The sequence below is a fragment of the Parasteatoda tepidariorum genome, chromosome 9 (genome assembly GCF_982258835.1).
Source record: "Parasteatoda tepidariorum strain Cologne lab strain chromosome 9, Ptep-v5.0, whole genome shotgun sequence".
Classification (NCBI taxonomy): domain Eukaryota; kingdom Metazoa; phylum Arthropoda; class Arachnida; order Araneae; family Theridiidae; genus Parasteatoda; species Parasteatoda tepidariorum.
In genome coordinates, this window is record NC_141763.1 from 24,531,376 (window position 1) to 24,554,566 (window position 23,191).

Genomic DNA, 23,191 nt, shown 5'->3' on the forward strand with positions numbered 1-23,191 from the left:
TCTTACTCATCTCCAGGCTGGTGTAACATCTCCTAATGACACTTAAAAGATGTCAGAATAAAATACTCCGAAAAATAACACAAGCAAGGTGGCTTATCTGAAATAAGAACATACATCGCGATCTCAATAATGATTTTTTAGACCATCATATTGCACAACTTAATAGCAAATTTTTCGTAAAAGACTTAAATTGTGATACCGCAGGATTTAATAAAATTTTCACATTTAAAAGCTTAAAAAAAAGACATAAACCTCAAGAACAAATTTATTGTTTTAAAAAAAGTTTTGGTTTGATTCCTAAAAAATGTAATCGATAAAATTTTAATTTTGAATTGTCGTCAAAGATAAACAAATAGTTTGGGTTCACCATGTATGTTAACTATACTTAAAGCAATCAGAAATGACTTCTTAATATATTTATTCATATAGTTCAATATTAGTACAATATTGTTAGTTAAAGTAAAAATAAATCATTGAGATTTTCTTTTTTTCAGAAATGAGCTTTCTTGTACCACATGACGAGATGTTCTTTATCCTGCATAACAAGTTGATCGGGACCTACAAAAATAATAAAATAAATAATATTTTTCTAGAAGTTTATAAAATATTTATAATTTCAGTGAACCTAACACAATGGTGATGAATTAAATCCATTATCTTCCTAAGTATTGTTAAACACAGGGTTCTATGGGCTTATACATATATAAGACTACTAAACTCAGAGGCGCGACAGCCTATAGAGGGCCAAGGCCTACTGTGCCCATCTCAGTTTTCTTGACCTTAGGCTCAGTCAGGGGTGCAGGAGCAGATGTTCCGGTCAGGTGGTCAGCCGAACACGGAACCCCCAGTGTTTAGTTCTCAAGCATGCTTGATACTCATTAATCGACCCACTGAAGGTATGAAAGGCTGAGTCAACCTTGTCCGGACCGAGGATCGAACCAGGGACCTGTAACACGACAGCGCGAAACTCTACCGCTCTGCCACCGGGCGTCATAAATATATAAGAATAGTAACAAAATTAAGAAAATAAGGCGTATTTTAATAATTTCGTAGTTATCACTACAATTAATATTTCCGAATAAACGTACGTAGTTACGATTTTTCACATTTGCTTGGTATTAATTGAAATGCAATTCTTATTTCCATAACGTTTTTTTAACAGAAGAAAGTGGCAAATTTAATGTTTCTATATTGGTATCGAAAAAAAAACATATAGTTCTATTCACCAGCACTTATTAACTACAATAATGTTTAAATTTAGATTCTTTGCATTTCTTAATGAGAACTGATAGTTAACAAAAAGATGTTGCATAACATATTTTGAAAATGTGTTTTTCATTTTAAGACCACATTTCGTTTCTAGGTACTAGTGTGTTTAGGATGCTAAATATTTTTTCTATCTATTTAATATCGTATTGTCTACCTCACTATGGCTTTGCCTTAGTAGATTAAGTATAACACGTTTTTAGTAGATCAGCCCAAGAACGATCTAATAATCGTTTTCTAGGAGAGTGTCTAATTTCAAGATGCTACCTCAAACTATTCTGGTCTTATAAGCGAGACACACAGACTAACTCTTCATTTTATTATTACAGATGACTGCTGTGCACAGACAGGAGTTTAAAGTTATCTCTGTTTTATAAGCAGATAACACAGAAATCAACGAGAAGTACAAAAAACAAAACATATTGCTCTACAAAAACTAAAAGAAACCTGGTACCTAGACTGGAAGTTTAACACGTTCACGCCGGGGTGACCCACCGGTGGGTCACGCTAGATTTTCTCATCTTGGCGGCGCACAGGAGTAAAAACTGGTAACAATAAATTTCATTTTTTAGTTTTTTTCCGGGAATAATAAAAAATCCATAACTACCAATTGTTTTTAACGGATGCAATTTTTATATTGAATTGCTTCTTCGCCCTGATAAATTTCCTCACAGCGAATTGTTACTGTTAGAATAGATTGAAATTGTTCTTCTACCAGTATTTTCTCTTTTCCGTCTTGCTTTCAGTCGCAACACCCGGCGTGAACGTGTTAAACCGACAATAATTAAAGTAAAAGCAAAGTAAGTCTGTCAAATTAGAAACGACTACATATAAGTTACCGTTTTTATTTAATTACAACTTGATTCTGATTTTGTACGAATGCTTTTCTGAATCATCCGTCCCCAAGGGGTTAATAACGATGTATCAAATGAGCCGCAAGCGGTCCCAATAGTGCCCAGTTAGAGGATTGGGATCAGGATGCATCTTACTACTAAAGAGTTGGCAAAATGTACACAAAATCTGCGAATTTAGTTTGTAGTTCTCTATCGCTTTTAAAAATATTTTGTCTAATTCGGAGCAGTTAACATCTCCGAAGTAGTAAATTAGTGTTAATTGTAGTTAATGAACGACTTACTCAAATTGTAGTGGTTAAGAGTTGCATTAGTATTTTCTTGGCCCTGATAAAGCGTCCAGAAAAAGCCTCTTTCAGGATCATTAATCGTTTTATCAATTTGATACACATACATCACACCAGAAATCTTTTTGTATATAAAACTGCAAAGAAATTGATACAAAAATTAATATTCAAATGAAATACCTTGCACTAACTTATGCATGTTTGTTAAAGCATAAATACCGGGCAAGAATAAAAAATAATTATGGCTTATTAAATAATTACGGTTTTAAGTGGTGACGAAATTGGACAAATTTTTTAAAAAAATGTGTTCGTCTCTTCAGTACCACTGGAAAATATTTTCTGAAAGTTCGATTTAATATATTTTTAGAAACAGGGTCATTTTTTTTTTGATGACCACCGTGATTTTTTGATGACTTCCTCGATTTACTAACAGTTAAAAAAAGTATATTTTTGAGCTGCATATTAGCATTGCTTGTGGATCACACATGCCAAGGAGTACTAAATAGTGGTAATTATGAGTAATTTATTTCTCCGAACTAAAGATAAAAATGATATGTTCTTACGACCAGTACTTAATCTTTACCAAAATTTAGCCCTGGTCCTAAAATCTCTATACTATCTCTCCCGCCTGTATTTAGTTCAAATATAAACACGTACAGTCAAAGACCGAAAAAAAAAAATTACGACCTGAAGGCCATACATTGCCGGCCACTCCACTAGTGAAAAGTAATTTGAAAAAATGGAATTTTTACAATCTCTTTTTCATAATTCAAATTGTAGAAAAGAAGTCCTTGTGGAATAAAAATTTCGAAATCAATAATAGTCCATCGAAGAAAAACGTATACCCTTCAAATGCAACGGATACTCCATAAAATCTGTAAAAAGTTATTTGGCAATAATTTATGATTTTTATAAATAAATTCAACAACAAAGAATTTTGACCACCACTACGTATAAATATATAATTATATATTTAAGATATATTAAAAACACTACTTTATAACTCTTTTTTAACTAACACTTGAATAGTAGTAAGCAATTAGCTTCGTAGCAAAATTGATATTTTCTAATGTGATTACTCAGGCTTCTAACGACATGGAAAAAATAAAATACTGGTAGCAAGGATTTATCAAGACTATTGAAAAATACTTATTCTTCATTTGTGAATTACGAAATTATTCAAGAGTTATTTTTTTACATTATATTTTTTTAATTAAATATTTATTGATAGCATAAAACATCTAATTATACCTCACTTTTGCTACCACTTTTAAAAAAGATTTTCATACCGTGGGAACTTTGGTGGTAGGAATTAGAAATGCATAATTTCAGAACAAAATATATACATTTATATCAGTAATGCCGACCAGTTGGCCGAGTGATTAGATGCCCGCAACCATCTACTCCGCAGTTAGCGTGCCTAACTGCGGAGTAGATGGTTGCGGGTTCGAATCCTGCTCAGGACAGGGATGTTTCTTTCTCTGCCTCTGTGTTCTATGTCCTTTCTCCTTTGTGTGAATGTGACCCGCCCAATAAACGGGTTTGTGGTTGTGTGACGTGGGCGAAGCTGCTCCACTGTTGCCCACTGGGTAACGAGAAGAGAGTAGCAGTTCTGGCATTAGAGGCCAATGGGACAATACATCCCAAGTGCCCGTCATTAAAAAAAATATATCAGTAATATATTTTGGGGGACAAAAATAAAACGTCACTAGGAAAAATTCTACTATATAAGGGTCAAAAAGTAGCTATGCAATTCTTTTCAACCACTGGAAAGCATTAGATGTGGGACTTGAAAAAATCAACGATTAAGAAAAGAGAAAGAGTATTGAGTACATAGATTGAACCTCTCACGGGGCAAAAATAATTTGGCCAGAATATAAAGCGGGAAAATGATTATAGGTTTTTATAGCTTTGTTTACGTTGTAAGAATGTAGTGGTGGAAAAAATCATTCAAAAATAAGTATATTAAATCCATAATTAAGTGTTAAATCATAAATTATCCCACATGCAGCAGAAAAGAACACAAAAATACAGCTGGTGTTACGGTGGGGTTCGAACCGGTTACCTCCAAAATTTAGAGAACTATTTTTAACATAATTTATTAGTGATGGTAATTTTTAATGCTTTATATGACTGGGAAACAACAACCTTAAAAGCTTATTTAATTTATTTTAATTAACTAAACAATTATTGGGCACATACAGGTAATAACAAAAATTTTACTTCATAGATATTTAAAAGTAAGACGTTTTAATTAGAATGAAACATAAATATTTAGAATTATGACAATGAAAAGTAGATTATGAAACTCGAAGAAGTTTCAAGCATTACTTAATTTTCTTTTGTAGTTCAGGAGTTTAATAATTTATTTATTTTAATTTTATTTTTTTTCACTTTTCTTTATCTTCAACATTATTGTCCGCTTTTCTTTTCGAAGATACGGGACTGATTTAAAAGTTCTTAAACAACAGAATAAACATTTCCTCAGAGCATTTGGCCAATAAAAAAAAAGTGATAAATTAATCCCCGCATAGTTTAGAGATAATAAACATTTTTAAAGCATTAAAATAGAGCAAGTATTTATCCCGTCTCTCCTGAAAGTGATAGCAGAATAGGGACAGGACTTCAAATACTTACGTGTATTTTGGATCTTCTGTTTCAGCCAGTTTCATCACTTCATAAGCCGTGTAGTTCTCTGGAACTCTAAGGGAAATAGTATGGATCACATCTTTTTCATCTCCCACATAAAGTGAATACCGAACACGCATTTTTGGACCTGTATAGTCCTTTGTTCCAGAAGCTTCATTATCTGGAAGATTTTAAGTTGATTAAAATAGAAGCATTAATATGACACTGAAATATTTCATTTCATTTTACGAAATTAGAATAATTTTTTAAAGTAAAACAATTTGGCTACACAAGATTAAGAGGTATAGTAGTTGGACAAAAATATGCTAACATTTCTTTCAACAGCAACTGTTTTGAAAGATTTTACCTAAAAAATGTAGGCACAAATTCAAAGATCACGCATAATGCTTTTAGAATTGGTGCTCTACTTATGCATGCAAAATTAGAATCGAAATAAACTAGGCGAGAAAATTGATAGGCATTTTTCATGCTTAAATACCAGCAATTTTAAAATCAATCCATAAATTTGGAAAGTTTATAAAAGAATGCATTTTTAATTTTATTGGTAAATTAAGGTGGTTAATTACAGTGGTATGAAAAAAAAGGAAAATCAGCTCTTATTTTCCTACACTTGTTTTGATCTAAGTAAATTTTATATGAATAAGAAGGACACAATTTCCGAAAGCTTCAAACGTGATCTTTCGAATAGTACCAAGGGTTATGCTATGTAAAATCCTCCAAGATATTTGCTGCAAGTATGAAATAATGTTTATATTGAGTTAGTATTGAAGTGTTTCCAAAATTTTGTCCAACCCCTGTATCTCAACAAAGATTTGTCTGGTTTCATTTTGTCATGCTGGTTTTGTTTTTGTCTTTTCACATTATCTATTTGTCAGTTTTTTGTTTGTTTTTTTTCACTTAAATATAAATTGGCGACAAGGTTTTTATAAAACCAGATTAAATGTTTTTATAACTACAGGATTAACGTATGAAGGAATTTCTTTTTGTACTACCTATACCTCTATACCAATTTTAAAGAGAATTTTTTTAAACTGCACAGACCTTAATCTACAGCTTAAACAAGCTTGGGCACTCTTTAGCTTTTATCTAAAATTAATAAGCAAAATACATTTTTTAATGGGTTATTTAAAAAAAATTGCTTATGTCATCTACACGCTGAATGATATTATAGAAAAGATAATTAAATCTTTTTTAATGATTTATTAAATCTTTATTTAATGATTTATCAAATCTTTATTTAATGATTTATTATATTTTGATTTAATAATTCACTAAAGCTATATTTTGATTGCTTTGTTTTTAAAATTTGAAAACTAATTAGCCCAGAGATGCCAACTGCTCTGGACACGCCAAAATAATTTTTAAAAAAACGGTAAATAGCTGCAAAGTAGATTTTGCAAATATTTGACTATTTTTGTTTGCTTCTTAGAAGGTATAGCGTAACAAATGTGCAATAAAGTGGTGAATTATATAAACCTACGAATTATTTAGAAATAGTGGTGGATAAAAATCTACTAAATTAAATTTATTACACCAAGAATCACTATTGATAAACTACCACTTTAAAATATATATTTGCTGTCGGGAGCAAATTGGCATCTCTGTAAGCCTTTTTAAATTCGTGTTCTTTTCTACTTTAAGCAAATAAACTTAGGTTAAGATACCTGAATCAAATTAAATATATTTTTCTTTTAGTGTGACGTTTGCTCATACATCGTTTTTAAGAAAGAACTGAATCTTTTGTACCCCCTAGGGAGCTTATCTGACACAAGTGTCAACTTTAAATTACACATAACGTTAATTGTTAAAATTTTTACATCTTAAAGTTTAATCACTACACTATATTTAGTGGTTGCTACATATTATAAGCATGCTCCGACTGGCCTGTGTAGGGGTCGGGGAACTGTTCTGCATCAAAAAAGTTCTGTGTTCGAATCCCGGGCAAGGCATGGATGTAATTTAAACTTTTTAGTTGATATATGTTTATATAATTTTAATGCAGAAGACACTTTTTCGTTAATCTCATAGTTGCTGATTAGATTGGAATAAAAGAGATAATGAATTAAAGATATTACCATATCCATTCCTTCTAGAATTCAAAGTGCAATTAACCTTTGAGATGTCACTTATACTTTTTGCATTGAGAACAGGAAGAGTTAGGGAACTCGAGACAACATCGTGAGGAGAAGACAATTGCTCTAATAGATAATGAACAGTTGCATTGAGCTTCCAGTCTTTTTCATATTCTTGACCACTCGATATTAAAGCCTAGAATGTTTATTACAAGCAGTGTTAACAATCTAGGTAAAAGAAGAACTTAGAGAAATATAATGATATGCCACATTTTTATTAAGGAGACAGTTTCAAAAAAAGAGTTTTTTTTTCTTGAAAAACATAGTGCTTTCCATGTAGATAGTAAGATGTTTCTGTGTATTGGGATGTCTGTTATTAAGTAAGAAATTCAAGAAATTTTGAAAACCTATCTGGGAACAACACTAATGAATAGTTTAAAAAGAAAAACTCAAAATTTGAGAAACTGGTGTATCAATTTCATACCCCTAGCCCTCAAAATATATCCTTGAGTTTCCACCATGAGAAATGATAAAAATCACATATAAGTTGCCTCAAAAGTTTTGAAAAATCCCATTTCTTAGATTATATTAGCACGCACATCACGAAAATTTTGGTTCTCATAATGAATCCACGTGATTGTAGGAAGAGAGAAAGAGTGATTCGAGATAGAGTATTTTCAACCTTTCGCTTCTCCTTGTTATTTTAATGGATGATATTTGATGCTGGAATTGTGCAGTCAAAAATCTTAAAATAATTTGCTTTATTTGTCCTTAGTTGGCTTCTCTGAAATTTCGTAATTTCAGATAATATGTTATATTGAGTAATGGTAAGGTAATGAAATAAAATAATTTTATACAAATACAACATTTTAATTGTTATTTAGAAAATATAGTAGCTACTTGTTTACGCTTTCCGAGAATGCTTCAAAAAAGACGAATACTATTTTATTCGTTGAAAAAGTTTTGCTTTTGTTTATTTGCCCATGGAAAAAAATTATTCGCAGAAACCTCAAATTTTGGAGGGTATGGTCTTCACTGCTGGCAAATGACATTCAATTTAATAGTTACAAAAGACAAACTTATGTTTAAACTAGTCAGCTATTTTTTTAAACCTAACCAGGTGGTGAAGCAGATTTTAACCATTTACGGTACAGTGTAACCAGTCTGGCAAAACTCATGCAACAATTGCTACAAACCACTAGAAATGCAAAACTAATTGCTTAAAAGCATTTAGCATCCAATATTCTATAAAAAAAAATTTTGAATTAAAAATTATTAAAAAATTTACTTTACTTAAAATTACTGTCTTAGGTCGCAGAAGAAAATTACTGTCTTAGGTCCTGGTTCCAGAAAAGGTTAAAAATAAAATCATTTTAATTGTTTCCTTTTATTGCTAGCATTGAAAAGTTCATTTTCCTCAGTTCTTTGACTTTCACAGTTTAATCTCGTTTATTATTGCAGTTTATCGCTGTAATTGCAGTGTGTGCCTGTTTTGCAACGAGGGCTTTAACATTCTAAGAAATTGTTTTGACATATTACATGCAAAAATTTCTACCTGGGTTATCAAGGAAGTTGTATGTAGATTTCCAAAACTTCCATCAGGGAGTTGAGTCTCCTTGAAAAGTTTAATGACCTTTTCATAATTGGTTTTTAAACTGCTATATTCAACTTTATTCAGCAGTTTCGTCTGGTTCTCATAACACGAAACTGCCATTACAGCAAATGCTTGATAATCTGTGGAATAAAATATAGATTTTATTAATTGACGTATTCATATCAATGTAGTTAAAACGTAACACAGCTCAGAATAGCTAATGAATTTAAAATAGAAAGTAACACCAAATTTATAATCAGATGGAATGCGTCGTTCTTTTATTTAAAAAACGACTAAAAATGAGGTTCTGTTCCATTTCCGGGGGCAATAAGAAAATCACCCAACTATAATCAAAGTCAGTGTTGCGTATTTAATTGCTGTTATTAGTACCATTGATAATATCTCTTATTGTTAAATATGATGAATAGAAATAGTTTACAAGTTGCTATTAAAACAAAAATTAGGCTGTTACTTTTCCTCATAAAAACCTTGTTTGTTTTAGTTTTCTACTTAACAATACATTGTTTTAGCCTTGTAACTTCATATAAAAGTGTAACACAGCTTTGCCAATCTGACAGAATTTGCAGATAATTTTTGAGTGCTAAATAACAGAACTGTTCCATGTGTCTATTCTAGCCCTATTCCATCACCTCCTACATCAAAAAGCCTCCACACGGTCTTTTATAAGTAGTCCGCGCAGACTGTTTAAAAGATGAACCAGTTGTGCGCATGAACTCAAAACCTTTTATAAAAGTAATTGAGAGAAATTTATCATACATATTTGAGAATTGAATCTGTAGTGGTTGACAAGTGAATAAGGCAAACCAATAATATTCATAAATAAAAAAATTCTTTAGTCATATATTTGCTACCACGTTCTTATTTAAACTAGATTTTATATTAAGTGACTCGTTCGGAAAGTGGATATCCTTCACAGTGGTCTGATCGGACTACCTACAAAACACCGTGTGGAGGCGTTGCCTATTCCCACACTGTGACTCTCTCTTTTAAGATAAAATTTTAATCTGTATCAAGGAACATCAATCGATAAACATTCGCACATTTGTGGAAAGGGCTTTTAACTTGAGCTAGTTTTAAGATATTTTTTTTAAATTTATTTAAAATGCATTTAGCTCGTTTAATGGTACAAGTTGACAATTTTTTGAAAAAGTAAAGTTAGACAACTCAATATTTTATAAAATATTTAAAACTACTGATATTTTTTATTAATAATTTATTGTAACAAATAAAAGATTTTTCAAGCAATGATAAATTATAAAAGTCTTAAATTAACAGACTAAATTTTAGTGTAAATAACAACAGGGAAAAACTTTTTTTCCCTGTTGCATGAGACTTTTGAACGACTCTTAGATATTTTCACGATGCTGATTTCAAAACTGATTTTGGTTTCTTGAACTGATACAAAAACTTTTCTTTCCAGAACTTTTCCAAAACTGATTTAGCATTATATTCTCAACCAAGATTTTTTTTAAAATTCCCCCAAGAGAATACTAAGTGTTCCCACTTCTCTGCTACGTAAGGAGTGGTCGGAAAAAGGCGATAATGCATTTCAGTTTATATTGGAATAAATAAAGGTCATATTTTTTTGACTTAAGTGTTATTTTCAGAGGAGCAGACAAATACACGTAAGTCTATACATTCTTTATAAACTTGCACATACAAACAAAAAATTAACTAACATAAATATAACTTTTTGAAAAAAAAGATCGCCACACCCGATCGCCACGCCACACCGTTTTAGAAACTAAACTAAATTCAGTTTTGAGATCGCCACACCCGAATTAAGTAAGATAAAGTATTTTTATAAATGTTGCAAAAAATTTTGCATGTTATTTAATAATACAAACTTAAGATTGGAGAACATGAATGTCCAGTTACCTCTAATAAAAGTATAGTCAGCATCGGTGCTTAATATTTTGTTAAGATCTGAAGTTGCTTTAAACGGCCAGGGTTCTTTAGCGTTGCAGAGAGTTAAATATGCTATTGGATGCGCAAAGTTAGTTGTAGACTGCACTTGCTCTTTTAAACGCTTTATCAGATTCTGTCCATAGAACTGACGAGGGTTGTGACACGTCACCAATAAGCTGTTTATAAACATGCTTAGTTGTTCTGCTGAGAGAGGATTCCTGAAAAATTGAATTATTAGTATTTTAATGTGGGATATGCATTGTTCGTAAATAAATGAAAAAAAGAAAATAGTTTGACAACTTTACTCTTAATTCAGGAAGTTTTAAAAACAGTGTTAGGTACATCAATGCTTGAAGTGTAAAAACAATTAATTTTTATCACTCGAGTATTAAATATTTTGCAGAATCTTAGAAAATTTATTACCCTTGAAAATAAGTTTCATTTATACTTTTAATATAAAATTATTATAAAACATAAATTTAAATATAAAATATTACATCTGAATAATAATATTATATGATTTGACAGTTTGGCGTTGCTCACTAATTTTTATTTCGCTCAAATTTTGATTTGTTAAGAAATATACATGACATATTTTCGTTTCACGAAGCCTCTTACGCTTCATTTTATTTTTAAGCAGCGTATTTAGTTCCTTTGATTTAACTCAGAAGATTATATTGTATCATAAATTAAAGAATCACATCTAGATAAATGGTTCAGGCTAAAATTAGTAAGACATCATTACATAAAAAAATGTTTCATTTCAGCGTCTTAATGAATTTCAGAATTTTTTATTAATTTTATGAAATTAATTGACGAATTTAAAAAAAAATCGCAACTAAAAATAGCAAAGTATATTTTTTGTTCATCAAAAATAATTTGTTTATAAAATATTACAATATATATATTTAGTTTTCAAACCATTTTAAATAAATGAAATTTCCCTGCTATTTATTACGATCTCTGGTACTATCAAAAGAAAAAAATCAAGACTATTTTTAGAGGCTCCTTTAATAGAAGTTGAATGTCTAAATGAAATTACCTCTACAGTTTCTATGGATCACTTTCGTAAAAGTTATAAATTTTAAAAGTTCTTGAATTTGCTTTGCACGAAAAGAAAGCCGTGAAATATCATGCGGTAGTGGGGCGCCAAATCTCGATTCTTTAACTAATGTGATTATTTTTGGGTCATATATACCCTGAGAAATATTAAGCATTGTTTGATAAAGAACAGCCGCGCTAGCTAAGTGACTCAGGCACTATCAGAACATTATCAGGCACTATTGAATATTCAGGTCATATTGAACATTTGAAGTGCGATCCCTTGTGACTGCTTGAAGCCCACCAAGTATCAGATCGATGGGTGCCAGCTTATTTTGAAAGTAGTTATGACCTTTGTGCAGGGTTGATAACATTCCCACATTGATGCCGTTGGTCATGAAATTGTAGTGCCTAAACCACCTTTGCCTAAAAACAGGCGGTAGCATGAATGTATACTTTTTAATGTTAGGAAATAAAAAATAAAAAATGCAACTAAACAAAATAATTTTTTTCAAAAGTATATTGTTATCAATTTGAAAATGGTATCATTATTTAAAGTTATAAGGAAGTGTTTTTAAAAAATAACTATTTGACTATTACTTAAGCAGAGAAATAGAAGTCTTAAGCTCTGTTTGCTTTGCCATTAATTCTTCCTCATAGATTGTTCCGTCAAATTTGACTCCACCTGATAAGAAGAGAGAAAATAGAACTCGTGGAGTATTTTCATGCCATCCCCAAGAAGAAGAACGCTTGCTTTTTATCCATGTTATTTCGCTCGTACGCGCCTCCGTGACACCTTTAATGCTTAATATACCTGTTTCTGTAAGATAAAACAAATTAAATACTACGCATAGTTATACAAACATTAATATAATGAGTAAATTAATAGAAATATAACCAAAAATAAGAACTATTGTTTATAATGTGGTGTATATAAAGCGGTTGAGATAGTGATAATATTTAACTTATTTACGTAACTGTGAAATTCACACACGACAAGCATCGCCTTTGCCATACCCATCAATTTTTACGCATTTAGCGGTAAACTTTTATTTCTATATTTAAAGTGGTAGTAAAATGTATGCTTTCTATATGTTCTTTGCATTTATAATCTTTCCATCCACCACTATTTTATATATATATATATATATATATATATATATATATATATATATATATATATATTTATATATATATATATATATATATATATATATAATACTTTTTTGGTAGTCCTCTCTCAACATTTAATTTTTTAATTTCCTATATATTCCTCTAAGTACCCCACACAGCCCCCAGATAGATCACAATTATCAACCTTAATTATACTACCCTTCTCTTAACTTATGGATACTTCTGAGGAAAGGAAATGACTACTAAGATGATTCTCGACTCATGAGTAAAGTGGAAACTGGAAACAACTCAAAATTAAATCCAATCGAGCAATGCTGGGGCTCCCTACTACCTACCGAATAAAGCTATCAGAAACGAATTAAATCTAAGTACCATTAATGAACTTATAAATGAATTGAATACCTCTTTCTTCAGCAAGGCCGAAGACCTTGATCCCGCAGGTTTCAACGAGCTTTTATATAAAGACCTACTACTTGATATGAGACAACATATCGGGGAAACATCTCAATCCCAGTGAGTTCTATTTTTATTTTCAAGACTCTAAAGTTAAATTCACCGAACTTTTCATTGCAGACTTTTACTTACGTTAAATTAAATTACATTAAGATTTATTTTCTGATAATATAGCCAATTTATGCATACATATTTATTAACTTATGCACGTTAAATTCTTTTGCAAATTCAATTGTATTTAAAGAGCAATATTTCTCTGATAAAATATATTTACTGCATTTTCTCCAAATATGTTATTTTATCATGTATCAAGGTATGATTTATCTATATGCATCAAATATGTCTTTCATTTTTCAAAAATCAGTTATTGTACATATCAAATCATGTTTTATCTTAATTTTTAATAAGTCTACCATCAATATTTCTAGTGTTATGTAAAAACGCCAATTTGTCATATTGAATTTTTTCATTGTTTTATTATTTCACAAGCAAACGGCTTGATTTTTTTATGGCTACAACAATGTTTGCCAAATCAATGTTTTTTACCTTACTGTATGTAATTTAATGATGAATGGGATAGGGGCCGCTTCGCGGCCCAGGAGCCCAGTTTATTTAAATAAAGAAGAAGAATGAGACAACATAACCCCATTATATCATTCCTACTCTCAGATAACATCCTTTCTAAACATTACAAGTAATTATCCCCATCCCCATATTTTTATGGATACCCTTACTTTTATAAATATCTATTATAAAATGCAGCGAATGCTTCTGCCTATTTGTAATTTAAATTCCATTTTAGAACTACTGGGGAAAATCATCCTCGAGAGAATTAAAAGTTGGCAGGTACGCCTTTGCTCATTCATCATGTTCGTAACAGTCAGTGAGATAGGTAAATAGTATAAAAAAATCATAAGAAAAATATTGTCTGCTTCAATGGTGAAAAGTACAGGAATGTCACAGGCGACTAAATGCAAAAAGTGGTAGAAGTTCAATTCCCTTTTATTTATTTATTATCTCTTTAATTATTCAATCGTAACTACAACTATGACTTACATTTAACATTATTCATGTTTGGAGCCCCTGTAACCACTTTCCCTATAAGCAATACTAAATCAATATTCCCACCTCAGTTTAAAGAACTGATATTAATCTACTTACAATACATAAGACCAATTTTAACCTACTATTCACCTGTTTTCACCCCACTTCTTGACTCCCTCAAGAAAAAATCATCTATCAAAATCATCAGAAGACAAAATTATTAGATGGTTGCTCGAGTTTTCTAACACCATAAAAGATGAACTCCAGATTGATGATATCAACAGTCATAAGGCCAAGCTCTACATAAAAAATTTTAATGATGCTAAAAAAAATTTATTTCAATATTTTCGACTTTCGTTTTAAATATTATAACTCCTTATCGCCGTCTTTCTAATTTGTATATAGCCCGGTGATTGTTTATTATTATGTACTCGGAATTTTACTCATTAATTGTTTCATTACCTCATTATTACCCTTTTAGCCGTATGAATGCTTATACTTACGACTATCGTGGTGTGGTTAATAGGTCTCTACGACCATGCTTATGCACGCTCCTCCTATTTTTCTTCTCACAAATTCTCATTTCTACTAGGCATTTATAACTTCGTCAATTATCCACCCCCTCTTAATTCTAACGAATTTGTTTATTGCCGCCTTTGGTGGCAGACACCGAGCTCATGCACTCTTCATGAATCGTGAATCTTAACATTAACTTTCAATAGAAAACTGAAGATGTTTTTGAATAAAATGGAAGAAGCAATCACAGATGCAAATTTTTCTTATTTTCAAATTTCGTCCATTTAACCATTTTTGCAAGATTTACTTTATAATTCACAGCCTCTTTAAAAGATCTTTAGCAGAAAGCAAAACAGCTGATAACTTTCCTAGAGTTTGTTCGGTCCTTAAAAGTTTTAGAAAGTAGTAACAAAATGTAGAAAATAATATGTAATTTATAAGTTTATATCCAAGGTTTCCAACTGTCTATGCTTTTTATAAAAATTTATTTCACTGCTTGCTAAGTTAATGTTTTACTGTATTTTTTATTCATTTAAACTTATTTTTCACATCGCTACATATAAATGTTTTAAAAAGTTCATATTCATTGCCTCTTTTATAACTATTCCGTGGAGATGTTTTCAAATGTCTACCTTCCTATAAAATATTTCGCAAAACGCGGTGTAGTTGGCAGGCATGTATATTCAACATTATGTTTAATTTTTTTCAATAATACATCTAATCAAGAAATTTGATCTATCAAAGAAATTTTGTAAATAATGTATATAGTTTTTCCCCTTTTATATTGAATCTTATTTTATAGTATTACCTTTATTTTTATTTTATTTCTGTATAATCAGGACCGTTCCTGATGCAGCCTATGGAAACCACGGAGGAATCAGGTCCTCAGGACTTAGGTCACACAACACCCCTGCCACCCATTTTACTATCAGCCCTACGCAATTGTTATATTCTCTCCCAATCAGATAAATGAGTTAAAGCACTTAAATGGGCTGTGTACTCAGATAAATAGATCATGTAGGTATAGAAATTTTAAATTTAAAGAGAAAGTTTATAAAAATAAATAAATACAGTATTAACATCAATTTTTAACTTTTTGAAGGGCTTTGTAATACCTGAACACTCACAAAAAATTATTATTTTTAGAAGAAATATCGTGCGCAAAAGATAAGAACTACTTACCGCATCCAACTTCATCAGCCCCATTTTCACAATCTTTCACTCCATCACATACTTCATTGATAGGGATGCAAGAATGATTAGAACAGTGAAAACTGCTGTTACGTAAGCATTCAATATCGCCTGCAAAATGAACAGAACAGAATGTTCTTTTACTAAATTTATGTAAAGGGGCAGAATGTTGAATTACACTGGTTAAAATTTCACTTGGTATTTCAATAAATTTTTCATGATCTTGTGTAACAAATTCGACAGATTTTGACTCATCTGAATATTAATGTGAAAATTTCGATTTCAAAGCTTTAATAAATTATCTTTTTGATATTCATATCAAAAGGCATATATTAAGAGCAGATACAATGGCATTCGAATATAATGCAAACATAATAACTATTAAACAATCATTAAACGCACACAAGATCATGTGTAAAAATTATCGGAGTCGAAAGGAATGAAACATTTGTCATGGAATCATAGACAAAAATGAATCAAAATACTTTCAATGAATTATAAATGTGTCAAATCGTGATTGCATGAAGGAAGTAATTTTGTGTTGCTGTAATAAGAGATCGTATACGTCAATCATTACTGTTTTTTAGCTTCAGTAATATTATTAGTAATCTTGAAAATAACTTATTATATTTGTAAAAAAAATATTTTTTTTAACATTATACTATAGCAAAGGGCATGAAATTTCAGTTCCAAAGATATTAGCATTCATAAATGTTTTAGTTGCCACTATTTTGCGTTCATGAAAGATAAGAAATTTTCGTTCATAATACGTTTTTAAAACGTTAGGAAGAACTATCAGGTGTTAGCAAAGCAAAAATCTAGTAGAAAGTTAATAGCCTAATTCAGTTAGATTTAAGTTAATAGCTAACTCGCAGAATTTAGAAAGGAAAAAGATTTAAAAATATTTTTATGCATTAATAATTTCGAAAATCAATATAGGGTTGTCTAAAGGTTTCTATGTTTCCAAATATCAATAATTTAATTAATGAATGACTAACCAGTTTCTGTTCTAAATAGAAGAAAAACTCACTTAAAAGCACTTTACTTTCATGTTTCACATCAATGAGTCACGACAATTTGAATGAACATGGATTAGTTTCAAACAGTTTAAACATTTATTTATTTTTAGAAAAGACGAAACTTAATCGGTTGTATTAAATACTTGATCGTAAATGCCGATCAGGTGTGAGAAAATTTCAAGCCCTGATATAGCATTATAAAAGAATTTTGAATATTTATGTCGTTTTAACACAACTTAAACTTTTAATACCTAAAAGCGTTGAGGCAATTTCAAATTGTTAGCTTTATTTTTTTTTTTTTTAAATATAAATTAGGTGCAAAAAACTACAACTTACTAATAGAGAATTTCAGTTTGAAGAACGAATTATATTCCGTGCGAACACGAACGTCAGTAAGAGCAGTAATAGGATCTCCAATTTTGTCACCCCGACAGAACGTATATTTATCTTCAGAACCTTTGATAATGATTTCTAGCTTAACGGCTCTGCAATCCTAAAAAAGAAAAATAATTATAAAATATTTCGCATGAACATGAATTTAAAAAAAACATATCCTTAGTAATAATTATTAGAAAATCATTTTTAAGATGAATTTTTACTATTTGATCAAAACATACCCTTCAACTACTAAGGATTATCGGTAGTTTCTGAAAACATGCTCTCCTATATTCAGAAAAGGTTATGTATAACTCTATTATGTGCGTGAGTGTGACTCCAGAACCGTCTGTGATAGTCCTAAAATTTGAGGTCCCGCAGTGCACTGATTGCAAAGACGCGGTTCCCAGCAGAACATTGAAGTCAAGCATCAATGGCTGCGGTCATTAAGCGGGTGGGTGACCATTTTGATCAGCCTGCGTAAGGACGGAGGGTAGAGCGTTGCGGTTAAACTATTCTACCGTAGTGCTGGACTTTACGCACAACTTGTCTGACTAACAAAGCATTTGAGTCATCCCCGCGGCAAAAGATCAAAATTGCGATGTGATGTCTTTGGATGATTTTCAGGGATGGTTTTCAACCATCGCCAATAAACAATTAAGCAGCTTTAAAGCGACAAAAAATATCTACTTACCTTCAAATTTGAACAGTTGGTGAAAGATGCAATTTTAGCTTTCAATATTGAAAAATCGTTCAAAAATTTTAATTTGATTGTCCAAGAGAAGCATTTTATGCATAAAATTTCTTATTGAATTATCCATTGTTTTTATTTCAACGCATATGATATTCTTTTTTCATATATGCTTATACATGCAGGCCTGCCTGCTCAAATACTTTGGTACGGCTTGTACTTTTGAATCCAATCTAGAAAACAAAGGAACTTCTGGATCAAGTATTGGGAGAAAGTTGCTTTTGTAGAGCACTTTTTTGATGGTACTAATCAACCGATGGTAGTATTTAACCGAATCAGAAGCTTGAAGAGTTGTTTGCCGGTTAGAGAAGCGCCAAACACGAGTCGAAGTAGCAGAAGACATTTGAGTTTTACGAAGTGTGATTGTCAGGATCTGGAACCGTTTTTTAGAGCCTGAAAATCAGGGCAAGGCCGTTTTATAAAACTAACGGCTCGGAGACACCATAATATGAATGCCACTCTCCATGAATAACACCTTCGCTTGGCTACTGGCAACACAGTTTCGACACACTAACTGGCCGAAACCGCCTTCACGCTGTAGTTCTGTATGCTCATCGACCAATGGTGTGTGTCCTATTAAGAGCAATGCACCGTCGCGGCCGCAGGGAGTGGGCAACAGAGCAAATGCTGAACTGTTTATGTTTTTTGCTATACATATTAATTACAACAATCTACTGATCCAGTTATAAGTGTACGTCACTTATAAATTAAAATGTCTTCTAAGATAGAGGTTTTACTCTTAAATTTATTTGATTGTATAATATATTACCGAAGAGTAAAGTTTCAGCTCCAAAATATTCAATCGTAGAAATTGATTTGGTGGTACATGTATATCTATGCATTCTTCAGCCTTGTTGGAAGATACTTCTCCAGATATTCTTTTCTCTTCTATACAAGATTCACGACGACCCGAGATATGAATAAGAGAAGCTGTAAAATAAAATAAGAAACTGTAAGTAGTGTAATTATTTTTAGTATTAATCTTATGTTCATTATTTAGTGTTCATCAGAACATGCATATTTCTCTCAAAATCTAATCACATATTAAGAATTTTAATTTGATTTATTCTACGTGGTAACTCTTTAAAGTAAATGTTGACTGCTTTGTTTTTCTACGCAATTTTTTTTTTTTTAAAGAAATCACTAAGTGTGGGTTACATATATTTTACTTTTATAAAATCACATCTTTTTCTTCTTAAAAAATATTTTTGAAGGTCCTTGCTGATGAGTTTAAAAGCATTTTAAGTGGTCAACTCGATTTTCAATGAAATGCTATATATTGAATTAAAATATGTTAAATATATTTTTAATAAAATTCTATATATTGATTTTAATTATTGAATGAAATTTTTTTCCTACACATTGAATAAAAATATGTCTTATATATTTTTATTCATTTAACTATATCTTGCAAATATCTACATTAATTTACTATACACTACTTTGTTTTCCACACATTTTTATTTTTAAGCTATTCACTGAATGTAGGTTGTGTATACTTAATTGACTTTATTAAAATTTTTCCAACTCTGACTGTACAAAAAAAATTATTAGCAAGGAAATGTTTAAAAACATCCTGAGAAGTTAATTTGAGTTTCAGTGAAATGCAATTCTTGCATATATTGAATTAAAACATTTTTATACATTTAATAACAAGATCTTTTAAATATCAACTTCTTTTTCATTCAATGATTCATCATCTATCACAGCCAATGATTCAAAAATAGTTTTTAAAAATTATATGTTATAGAAATTTTGTGTTAAAATGACAAAACACGAATGTCTAAGGCATCGGTTTCTAATCCAGCGTGGTACTTAGCCTTGGACGCTTGGTCGAATGTCTAAGCCAAGATAAATACTGTCCTAGTAATGCTATTAATACCGGACATGCTGTAATACTAGTCTTTGTGAGATACAGTTTAATTATTAACTTGATATAGGAAGGCAAATAGTGTTAAAATTCCCATAAAGGTTTTTTTATGATGAGTATTGAAGCTGTAACGGCTACAATACACAATGAATACAATAAAGTTATTTTCTTTGCAAAGTAATATTTCTTTTTATTCTTGTGCAGTATGTTTCTGCCCATTACAGACATATGTGTACATTATTTGTATATATCGTAAATTTATTCATATTTGTCATACCCGTATAATAGATGTGCATTTGTCATTATATTTTTAACTAGAATATTAAATAGTTAGGCGTTAAAGTTTTTTTTTCTTCCAAAATTGGTTATCCGCACGACTGAAAAATTTTCTCTTGACAGAACCGAGACGCTGGCTTAATAAATTCAGTTCATTAGCAGTGGTCGATATACATTAACGACAGAAAGATTACTGATTAGTTTAAAAATATTTTATCTCAAGTTTTTTAATTGGTTTCTTTTTATTCTTGTGCAATATGTTTTTGCCAATTACTGCCATATGTGTACATTATTTGCATCTATCGTAAATTTATTCGTATTCGTCATACCCATATAATCGATGTCAATTTGCCATTATATTTTTTACTGGAACATTAAGTAGTTACGTGTTAATGTTTTTCTTTTTTTCTAATTTTTTTTTTATATCTGCACAACTAAAAAGGTTGAAAACTTCTGGTTTAGAGCAGCGGTTCCCATATTTTTCGGCGATGGAACCCTATATAATCTATCTTTTATTGACAGAACCGTGACGCTGGCTTAATAAATTCAGTTCATTAGCATCTGTCGATAAACATTAACGACAGAAAGATTACTGATTAGCTTAAAAATATTTTATCTCAAGTTTTTTCACTGGTTAGGAAATAAAAATTTTAAAATTAGGTTTCATGTCAGGTAGTTGAATTCACGGGTATTGTAATGGTTTCTAATCTAGTTCTAAGAGTTTTTTTATGGTGCATGCATAAGCTGAAAATAAATCAAATAAGCTGAATTATAGTTTCAAAAAAAAAGTAGTTCTCAGAAAAACTTATTTCTTATTTCTGTTTCTCTGAAAACTATTCTTAAATTTGGCTAGTTTACTTTAAATTAAAAAGTCAGTTGAGAAAAAGTAATATATACTTTTATAAATGCATCATTTTTGAAATTATTAATAAATTGTAAGATTTTTCTAAAAAAAAATAATATTTCGCCAAAAGCACAGAACTTCTATAGAGTTATTCAAAATTAATCGATTTACAATTAGAGAAATATTAAAATAAACAGTAATGAACGATAAGATGACAAAAAAAATCTTTTAAACTGCTAGCAAAATTAAAATTATTCTGCTTATCTGTTTTACTTCATTACCAATTTAAGTATTGTGAGGTATTAAAGTATTAATGTTCAGTAATCAGCGAAATATATTAAACGTTTCTGTTATAAAATTGTTTTTCTTTGTTTTTACTTTCACGTGACTAGTCATTAATTTACCATAATAATCTGGGAAAATACAGAATCTTTTAATCAATGCAGATGGATGCAAAAAATATTACAATAGGATAGAATTAAAGAAATCTTTAGAAGTGTTGGAAACTAAAGATATACTTACATGTAACACAAAATAATATTCCGAAAACAAAGAAAGCTAAATTCAGTTGAATCATTTTCGTACCCCGAAATCTTAACTTCAAAAGGGAAAAAAATGAAAATCTTTGGTAACTGTCCACTTACTTAAACATCTGTGGAGATACGGAACACTCTTAATCACTGAGACAATCTATATTTCGAATATCTACATTCAGAGAACATATTTAGAATAGATAGTGTGAAGTAAGAAACCATTGGAGGGTAGAGGTCAAATGATATGGGCTCTTACTATCATTTCTCCTTCTTTGATTGCCTATCAAATGGAAAAACAAAATTGCTGGCTTAGACAATCTCTAAAACATAAATAAACCAGGGAGATATAAGGCATTGGAAAAATTGGAATTGATTAAGAATGAATGAAATGACTGTTTAGAAATTCAGTTTTTTGCTTGTAAGATTTCAGCAACTTTTCACAATAATCCATTCTTATCATTTATTATTTTAAAAAAAAAGTTAATGGTTACATCACGGTGGTAAATACTTTCAAACCATAGCAAACATGATAGAATTTTTTTTATTTGTGAAATGAAAATTTTTCATATGTAATTCAAATACTTGCCGCGTTTTTTATATATATTTTATTAAAATATATTATTTTTAATGAAATAAAATTGATCCAGTTTATTCGATTAATTTTATTGGCGAGAATATAAATGCAATGCGCTATAAAAAATATATCTAAAGCAGCATAACTATGTTGCCTTGTACCTTTTGAAAAGAATGCTTTCATTTTACCATTAAAAAATTATGACTGCGTGTTTCATAATTAGGATTTATTTGACAGTTTTATTTGAAAATCGAATTAATTTTATCTAACGCAATGTAATAATAAAATTTTTCAATTAGATTTAAAAATTTGAAAATATTTTTAATTTTTTCAAAAAATCAAGAAACATATGACGCGTCACCTTCGTTATTTATTTCCATCTCCACTTACAGTGCTGATGGAAATATATTACAAAGGAAATTATATATTACTAAGGATTAACGCGCAAAGTAATGCGCTTTAAGATTTTAGTTTAATGTCTTTCATAAATTTAAAAAATTTTCCTTAGCTATTTTTCTTGAAAAATGTGTTTGAAATAGTTTTATCATTTCAATATACTTTAAAGAATCTTTACTTCCAGTTCAAACAAATACAATTTTGAAAAATACAATTCACTACAAAATAAAGAAAATTGTGATTGCCGCAAGGCAATCACCGGTTACTCATTGGCAAAATGGTTATTGTCAAATTTTCCTTGGAAAAGCAACTTTATTGGGTTTTCATCTAGGACATCTTTAACTGTTAATCTACAACTTCTCGGTACACAATTTCAAAGCAGCTCAGACACATTCTGTGTAAATTCTTTTGAGACATTGAACAGCCAATCGAGATCAATATTAACATTTTCGGATTTGTATAATGGTATTTAAAGGAGATTGTAAGCTGCATCATACATCCGTTTCGGATTCACAAGTTCATACAT

At 30.3% G+C, this 23,191-nt stretch overlaps 1 protein-coding gene across 1 annotated transcript; it reads right to left on the minus strand.

The window, feature by feature from the left end:
- Positions 1 to 401: 401 nt before the first annotated feature.
- LOC139426704 (uncharacterized protein CG3556) lies at positions 402 to 21,936 on the minus strand. The gene is made up of 11 exons (XM_087151065.1): positions 21,685 to 21,936; positions 18,942 to 19,102; positions 17,383 to 17,539; positions 16,019 to 16,138; positions 12,290 to 12,509; positions 10,619 to 10,866; positions 8,681 to 8,859; positions 7,129 to 7,321; positions 5,042 to 5,213; positions 2,402 to 2,541; positions 402 to 558 (listed from the first exon to the last, which is right to left on the minus strand). Exons 1-11 carry the CDS (start codon positions 21,737 to 21,739, stop codon positions 491 to 493), a joined length of 1,713 nt encoding a protein of 570 aa, XP_087007191.1. The 5' UTR covers positions 21,740 to 21,936; the 3' UTR covers positions 402 to 490.
- Positions 21,937 to 23,191: the final 1,255 nt, after the last annotated feature.

Excerpts from the sequence above, each read along its gene's own strand:
- LOC139426704 (XM_087151065.1), bottom strand. The coding sequence starts at position 21,739 with ATGATTCAACTGAATTTAGCTTTCTTTGTTTTCGGAATATTATTTTGT. Across the intron at positions 12,510-16,018 it reads GGCTGATGAAGTTGGATGCG|AAACAGGTATATTAAGCATT; the intron begins GTAAGTAGTTCT and ends TTTATCTTACAG. Across the intron at positions 8,860-10,618 it reads TGACTATACTTTTATTAGAG|ATTATCAAGCATTTGCTGTA; the intron begins GTAACTGGACAT and ends TTTATTCCACAG.